The sequence below is a fragment of the Carlito syrichta genome, unplaced genomic scaffold (assembly GCF_000164805.1).
Source record: "Carlito syrichta isolate Samal-C Ts95f unplaced genomic scaffold, Tarsius_syrichta-2.0.1 Scaffold309583, whole genome shotgun sequence".
Taxonomy (NCBI): domain Eukaryota; kingdom Metazoa; phylum Chordata; class Mammalia; order Primates; family Tarsiidae; genus Carlito; species Carlito syrichta.
In genome coordinates this window covers 182,338-191,393 of record NW_007253679.1, presented here as the reverse complement: position 1 = coordinate 191,393, position 9,056 = coordinate 182,338, and the positions used below count along the sequence as shown (strand labels likewise).

The following is a 9,056-nucleotide window of genomic DNA, read 5'->3' as shown; positions in this document are numbered from 1 at the left end:
CGAGGCTGTGGTGGCCGGGAGCGGCCACTGAACTCCAGTCTGGGCGACCAAGTGAGACTCCAACTCAAAAAAATAATAATAATAATAGCTCCCAAAATTTATAGCTAAGCATCAAACCAATAGGCTTACTCCTGAAAAGCTATGGATAAAGGGATTCTTTTTAAGATAAAATATAATGTAAGTCCACCAGGAGAATTTTCCATATTAAAAAAACCCAAGTTAAGTAGATTCCTTTTAAAAATATAATAATAACCACCTAATTTTATTCTGCACAAATTTCCTATATGGTTTTAAGACAGACAACTTTATTATTTAAAAAAAAAACAAAAGCAAAACAGGCAGGGCATGGTGGCTCACGCCTATAATCCCAACACTTTGGGAATCAGAGGTCAGAGAACTGCCTGAGTTCAGGGGTTTGAGACTAGTCTGAGCAACATGGCAAGACCTCGTCTCTACAATAAATGGAAAAGATCAGCTGGACGTGGTGGCACATGCCTGTGGTTCCAGCTACTTGGAAAGCTGAGGTGGAAGGATCACCTGAGTCCAGCAAATAGAGGCTGTGGTAGCCGTGACATGCGATTGCACTCCAGCCTGGGTGACAGAGTGAGACTCCGACTCAAAAATGAAAACAAAACCAAAAACTTCAATAAGTGATTTAAAAGACATAAACAGATCAACATCCCTAATAATGCATTGTTTTAACTTATCGTTATTAAAGCACAGCAGTATTTTGATTTTTTTTTAAGTGAAAGGGGGGTCATGAGTTCTCTAAAGATAGCATCATTCAGATACCTACAGTTTCACTTATAAAACATGAATATAGTATCCCAAATAAGAAGAATGCAGACAGTGATGGAGCATGATAAAGCACAAATAAGAATCCTGCTGGTTCCCAATAAGAATTATTAATAGATGCAAAACATGGGTAAAATTCCAAAGGTACTTAAGAGAACATGAGTAAGTTCCATTTATCTAAAAGTTCAAGAACAGGCAAAACTAAACTAGTAAAAGAAGTCAGATTAACAGCTATTTATTGGGATAGGGAAAGTACTGACTGGGAGGATATAGAAAAAAACTGGGATGCTGGAAATGTTCTACAATTTGATTTGGGTGGTGGTCATATAATATACACTTATGTAAATTTTCATCAAGATGCACAATAAGAATTGGGCACTTTTCTGTATGTTCCTTATCTGTTGCTCCTGTTTTATTTTAATCATCTTTTCCTAGGAGGAGATGTAAAGATTTTCTTGAAGAAAACTAAAATATTTTTAATTCCCAAAGGCAAGAAATTGCTGAAAAGACCTAATAAGAAAGTCATTTAGCATTCTTTCCAAATAAAAAAATATAAATTTTGATTTCTGAGTCAGATAAACAAAATGGAAACAAAGACTACCACCAAACTCTAAACAAAAAAAGAATGCTTATTACCATTGGTAGGAAAGTTGAATTGACTGAGCTCAGACAAAAGAGATCATCTCCTAGGCACCTATTACAACTAGCTGATCAGTAGTATCTATAAATGTTTGTGAAATTCACAAGTTTTTTCACCTCTTATTTAAGCTATTGGCAGAAATTAGCTTTAAAATTAGAAGAACTGGGTTAAAAATTTCAAGACTAGGAACAGTACCTGAAAGATAAATGGTTTCACTTTCTGATATTTTTTGAATTTAAAAAAAACCTGAAGACTGCTTCTCATGCTACACCATGCAAAAACGGATTAGAATACTCTGGTCTTTCTAAATCATCTTACCAGACAGAATGTACTATAGACAGTGAAGAAAACAATCTATAGGAATATTCAGTGACTTATTGGAACACTTTTTGTAGTAAGAATATTTGATACCACTCAGTGACTTAGATATAAATATGGTAGGTATTATCCAAATTTGCAATAATTAACAGAATTTAAATCAATGCCCTGTTGATGAAGGACCAGAAATGCAAGTAGCAATTCTGAAGAAGAGCATATTGGGAGGAAAAGCAAAGCGAGTCTTCTCACCTGGTGTTTGTTTCTCACTATGTTTCCCCTGCTGGTCTTCTGGGCTTCTTGCATTCCCTCCTGAGGGAAAGCATCCATTAGATTTGTAGACTTTCTTCAGATATCAATGATACCTATTAAGCACCTTTCAGATAATCCCAAATGGTAACAAATACAACTATTCCTTCCTCTGCTTAAAATTATTTTGAAGGGTCATTCAGAAAGGAAAGTTGCTTCCCTTTCCATTCAGGTGACATCAACACCTGGATATGGTACCTTCTAATGGCTCTCAACACACCAAGTATGAAGGTGTCTAAATGAGGAATGGTTAGGATAATCATCTTGTATCAACTACTTCCCTATTGTTTCTCCCACTCAAGTCAATGTTTCCATTTCATAAAAGAATACCAGTTCTCTATCATCACCACCAGGCCTCTTGCCCTTTAGTTAAGGCACAAAGTGAGGATGGTGCTGAAGCCCATGGAAACTCAAGTTTTAGAAATTCTTCTCGAGTCCTCAGAAGTCGCAGCAGGTTTTAGGTCATAAGCCAGGCTACTTTTTAGCAAAAAGTTGTGTGTGTGTGTTTTTTTCTTTTAAAGGGTTAAAATAAAGGTGTAGGACTGGAATATATGCCCTGGAAATATTCTCAGAAATGTTTAGCTAACAAAGACGAGTAAGAACTTGGAATATTAACAATGTATTTACGTGGATGTGTGCATTTGCAGAGAAATTAGAATACAACAAAAAAGTATAACCTTAAAATATTTGATAAACTATTTTGCCTCATAGTTCAATAAGCTTTCTTAGGATATTTGCATTTGATCATTCCAGGCCACTCTCTAGATGATCCAAATTCTTCAAGATAATCCATTATTAAGAAATCATACTTCCAATAGATAAACCTCAACAAATCTACTTATTTAGATGACAGCTTGTTGAGGTGAAGTTTACTCTAATAAGCAGACTTCTCACTTAGTTGAGAAGCACTTAGCACTTAGTTGTTACCCAAAGTGCATCATTTCATCTCTATACGTACCTCACCTCATTACTCAGTTTCTGCTAACAGTTTTCATTTGGAAGTGTGCATACTAAACTCCATAAGGAGAGGAAGTATGTCTTAAATACCTGGATACCTGGGGGTGTTTTTTTTTGGTTTTTTTTTTTAGTCAGAGTCTCACTCTGTTACCCAGGCGGAGTGTAGTGGCACGTTCACAGTCACCACAGCCTCGACCTGCTTGGGCCCAGGTGATCCTTCCACTTTAGCCTTCCAAGTAGCTGGAACCACAGGGACACACCACCATGCCTGACTAATTGTTTGATTTATTATAGAGACAAAGTCTCGCCAAACTGCCCATGGGCTCAGGCAATCCTCTTGCCTCTGCCTCCCAAAATGCTGGGATCACAGGCAAGAGCCACTGTATGGCTAAATCCCTGGGGCTTTTTGTTCTTTGGGGTTTTTAAAAAATTTTTTATTATAAAGATGTGGAGTACAACATTGAGATACCACCTAACCCCAGTAAGAATGGCCATCAATAATAAAACAAACAATAACAGATGCTGGAGAGGATGCGCAGAAAAACAAATTATTAACGGTAATTTCCCTACTGTACTATTAAATACTTGAATGTATTCCTTCTATCTAACTGTATTTTCGTATTCATTAACCAACTATTCTTTTTTTTTATAATCAATACTTTTTATTATGATATTTTGGGGTACAGTTATCAATTCACTCTATAAAAAAGATACCTGCACACGTATGTTTATCGCAGCATTGTTCACAATAGCAAGAACCTGGAAGCAACCATGCTGTCCATCAAAAGAGGACTGGATTTAAAAAATGTGGTACATATACACAATGGAATACTACACAGCCATAAAAAAGAACAAAATCATGAATTTCGCAGCAACCTGGATGGAACTAGAGTCTATAATACTGAGTAACCTCTCCCAGAAACAAAGATCTGAGTATCATGTTCTCACTCATATAGTGGAACTTGGTCATCCAACGTAACACCATAAGAAAATGACTGACAGTGGTGGGAAACTATGGGGTGGGGGAGGGGAAGGGAGATAGGATTAATAGTAGTAAATATCTGTCTGGGGACGGGGAGACACCTCTTATCAACAAGGGTGCCTGAACGAAGCATAAATCCCTGTTTTTAATAGGCCGTTTTGCAGGTACTTGCTGATGCTGACCAAAAACAGCAACACTCAGTGATGGACATTATATTGCTCAAAATAAGACACTGAAGACATCAGAGCCAAATAAGATGAAGCAACTAGTGACCCAAGAGCAAAATCTAGAAAAGACAAAAACCCTTCAGGAAACCAGTCTCTAAGTAAAATGAAGCAAATCTAAACCCTAGTGAACTAGTTCTTACCTGTAATTGGAATCAGTTTCCAATGTATTTCAGGCTCTTCAACATTATTTGACTTAGACTGTTGTTTATGAAATCCATGTTCAATAGGAACACTGGGACATAAACTGCAATCTTCAAAATTATTCATGCTAATTAAACTTGGATCCTAAAAATTAAAGCACATACTCAGTAGCTTTCTTTTCAATTAATTTTAGTGTCAAGAATAAATTATTTTTTCACAGTAAATTCATATGCTTCAATCTAAACTTTAAAAACAAGCAAAATCAACATGGCTGTAATACTTTAGTCTCAAAATTATAACATAATTTTTTCTCTCAAAACATAATTTGATGTTGATTTAGAATAGGGATTGGTAAACTTTTATGCTAAAGTGCCAAACAGTAAATATTTTATGATCTATAGGCCAGCTACTCAACTTTACCACTGCAGTACAAAAGCCACCACAGTACAAAGCAATATCTAAGTGAACAAGCATAGCTGTGTTCCAATAAAACTTTAGTTACAAAAAAAGACAGGGTGCTAGGTTTGAGTCACACTCCCATCAACTAGATTTAGAGTTACTAAATACATCAGGAAATATTAACAATACCAGGCTAGTTCCTCAGTGCCTAACTACATACCCTGCCTCCTGTCATCAGCTTCCCTCTAAAGTTAATATCCCAAAACTCAAGGAGAAAAAGGGTAAGTACATGCATATGACTTTTATTCAAAGGCAGGGAAGATAAAATAGAGGAAAGAGTAAATTATAAGTAAGCCCTCAGTAATACAGTACCATCCTGGTATCGTTGCCCAGTGACACGGCCACTTCTTAGGGGAGATAAGGCTATTTCTCAGCTAGAAATCAGTACTCTAAACGAATAAAATAAGTAAACTGGATGCGCTAATATGCAAGGCTAAGGTCACTTCAGAGGTGATCCTGAAGGTCATTCATCCTCCACAACTATTCCTATGTGCATGAGAAATAAATACCAAGTACCTAACCTTGTTTGTTACACTGGTGCACTGAGTTTGGTCTCATCATCTGTCTCATTTTGAGGTTCTTCCTGTTACTGCCAGTAGAAAGCAAATGCTCTGAGGATTCAATTTAATTATGAAACAATATGGAATTACCTCACAATAAAGCATTTCTAACAAACAGATTGCCCTGCCTTAGCATTATCACAAGTAAATTTTAGACAATATATTAAACCTATAAGCAGAAAGGAAAACAACTACTTCAGCATTTACCTCTTTGTAACAAGGAATAACTTAGAGGTACCATCATAGACTGGTACCTTTACTCACAAGTGTATTTTCTTTCTTTTTCAAAGGAAGCATATCTATATAACCTCTTTCACACAAACACAAGTGCGAACAAGGATAACCAAAAGACAAGAAGTATGCTTACTTCTTTCGAATGTAGCTTATGCTCAGTGTCTACTTCACTGGTAGAAACAGCAGCAGGATACTTTAAAGATGCTGTATCAACTTCTAGCAATGGGCTCTGAGTACCCTTAAAATGTGCACTTTCAATTTTTGCACAAGTAGGCTGCTCATATTCTTTCTTATCTGGTGTAGAGTTCAACTCATATTCATGTTTTTGCCTCAGCTCCTCAAAAGCATCATCAGAGCTCAATCCTAAGGCTTTGTTGACTGTGTCTGTCAGGGATGCATCAGAATGGCGTGCATTTGCTAGTGTTTCTGACAGCCAATTAAATAGCCTATGGATGTCAGCAATGCCAGAGTTACAGGTATCTTGCTGCTGCCGCCTCAAGTCAGCATCATGCCCAAGTGAGCCAATAGGCTGTGGAGACTCTGAGAAAAAAGAAAAATCATTTTATAAAATTTGAAAGCCAGCATAAAAATTTTTTAACCAAAATATACCTAAAAAATTATAAGGCATTTATGTTCAGAAATGTAACCAAACAAATGGCTAAGATTTTACAAACATACCCATCACTTACTTTACAATTATAATTGATGCTAAAATTCTGCACATAGAATTCCTATTAAATAAGTTAATTTTCATTATAATTTAAGCATTCTATGAATAAAAGATGATCTCAAGCATCAGATTATACATATAGATACTATATATTAACAATCACACTGTAGTTACCTTAAACTTTACCTCCAAAATCCCAAAGTCAACCAGTTGCGTGACAGCAGATAGAACATTTGCACTTTCTGTTTTGCCAATTGTTAGGATGGTATACAAATTGCACTTAAGTCTACTAAAAAAATGACTTAATTTGACCTTTATAACTATTATATTTTGTTCTTAAGGCACTAGATAATGTTGTTTTTTCTTTGGATCAGAGTCACACTCCGTCGCCCAGGCTGGAGGGCAGTGGCACTACAGCCTCGACCTGCAGGGCTCAGGCGATCCTTTTGCCTCAGACTTCCAAGTAGCTGGAACCACAGGCATGTGCCACCATGCCCAACTAATTGTTTGATATATTGTAGAGACAAGGTCTCACCAAGTTGCCCAGGCTGGTCTCGAACCCATGAGCTCAGGCAATCCTCTCGCCTCCACCTCCCAAAGTGCTGGGATTACAGGTGTGAGCCACCATGCCTGGCACTAGCTAATATTCCTAAAATCTAAGCCTTGGCTTGAATGACTAGATTACTTATATTCATAATGAAGCAAGGGTATTAAGAGATACAAAATAATCCTGAAGATATCTCCACCAAACTTGCACCAAGAATAAACACTATCAGAAAAAAAACTAATAAGCCATGGCTCCATGCAGGTATAAATCTATAATCTGCATAGCCAATACAATTTAAAATTTGCAAAGGGAGTGGGCATTCAGAAAATCATGTGCTTATGCTGGGGTGAGGGTGGGAGTTAGGTGAAGTCTGAGTAGATGCCAGGATTTCCAATTAAACAAGGGTATAACATACCACAGCAAAAATAAAAGATAGAAACAACAACAAAGTACATACTGCATGATTATAATCATAAAATTATAGAGCTGGCAAAACTAATCTATAGAAGCAAAAAGTAGATCAGTAGTCATTAGTGGAGTGGGGTGAGGTTAACTACAAAGGAACACAAGGAGACTTTTGAGGGTAATAAAAATGTTCTACATGGCCGGGCACAGTGGCTAATGCCTATAATTTCAGTACTTTGGGAGACCGAGGTGAGAGGATTGCCTGAGCTCACGGGTTCAAGACCAGATTGGGCAACTTAGCGAGACCTCATCTCCACTATAAATCAAAAAATTAGCAGGATGTGGTGGTATGTGCCTGTAGTTCCAGCTAATTGGAAGGCTGAAGCGGAAGGATTGTCTGAGCCCAGCAGGTTGAAGTTGTGGTGGCCGTTAGCGTGCCACTGCACTCCAGCCTGGGCGACAGAGTAAGACTCCAACTAAAAAAAAAAAAAAATGTTCTATATATCGGACTGAGGATTATACAGCTGTCAAAAACTCATCAAATTACGCACTTAAAATAAGTACACTGTATATAAATTATACTTCAAAACAGTTTATGTTGAAGTTAAAAGGGTGAGGGGAGAGATTTGAGAGGTTACCTCATAAAATGAGTGGGTTCACCACCAAATCAAGATCAGGGTGTTAGAATCCAACCTTGAAATCTCTACTTTCATAAACAAAGTATGCAAAATGACTAAAAATAAAAAAGTGAGAAACAACTAGAAATGCAAGTCTGACAGTCATTAGTTCTAGTTAACCTACCTACCCTTCATCCTCTGCCCCATTTCTCCTTCGGTCTTTTACAATTAATGTGGCTTGCCTACGATTTAAAGACTGATGAGGCCAGATTTTCACCCACAACTATTTTTTTCAAAATACACGGAATTAGTCAATTATCAACTAAGAGTACCAAAAATTAAGTTATCTTATTTACTGAGTACCTGTTATGTGCTCAGTGCTAGGGAATATAGCAGTTTAGGAACAATGCTTTGGAGTCAGTCAGAACTGAATTCAAATAGATTCTGCCACTAACTTCATAAATTTAGGTAACATTATCTAACTTATCTGAGAAGATTTTCTCATCTGCAAAATTAGGATAATAAAGCCTAGCACTCAAGAACTAAACAAGTTCATTCATATACATAAAGCACCTAGCACACAGTAAGCAAACCGTTGAGACACTGGTCAACTGTATATAAGAGACAGTATGTATCAGTAAGTGTTAACAGATTCAGCACAGATCACAAACCCAACATAAGCTAAAGGATGAGCAGAACAGCCAGAAAGCTAAGAAGAGATTTGACATGTAAAGATATAAGGCTTGAGAGAAATGGAAGATACTTCAAGGAAAAAGAGAAATAAAGAACTGTCCATGACATACTCTAGGGAGAGAGAGATGAGCCTTAAGTAAAGACCAAGAGGGAAACATGGCTGGATATGGCTAGTCTATAACAAAGCCTTAAAAGGCAAGTTCAGAAGACAGGATTGGTAGCAAATTAGCAAAGCAATACTGAGAAGAACATGATACTGAAATGAGTACAAGAAGGCCACCAATGAGATAAGAACATGGGCATGGATGAAACATTGGAAAGAAAAAGAGACACACAGGTCAAGCGAAGAAAATAACCATGATAGCTACTGCAGAGAACAGCAATGTCAAAGAGGACTTTCTACAATTATGGAAATATTCTCTATCAGTATTATCTAATATAGGGGGTGTAGCTGTTGCAATATATTTTTATTTCATTACAATTCATTAAACTTAAACAACAAACA

General features: G+C 36.9%; 1 protein-coding gene across 3 annotated transcripts in view; it reads right to left on the bottom strand.

Moving 5' to 3' along the window:
• The window catches only part of FAM208A (family with sequence similarity 208 member A), a 49,439-nt gene that overhangs the window by 13,254 nt on the left and 27,129 nt on the right, over positions 1 to 9,056 (bottom strand). For all 3 annotated transcript variants that reach the window (XM_008067415.2, XM_021717269.1, XM_021717270.1), the window contains exons 15-17: positions 5,753 to 6,159; positions 4,366 to 4,510; positions 2,003 to 2,062 (exon numbers count right to left, since the gene is read on the bottom strand). In XM_008067415.2, the coding sequence (XP_008065606.1) occupies positions 2,003 to 2,062; positions 4,366 to 4,510; positions 5,753 to 6,159 (612 nt within the window). The remainder of the gene's footprint in view (positions 1 to 2,002; positions 2,063 to 4,365; positions 4,511 to 5,752; positions 6,160 to 9,056) is intronic.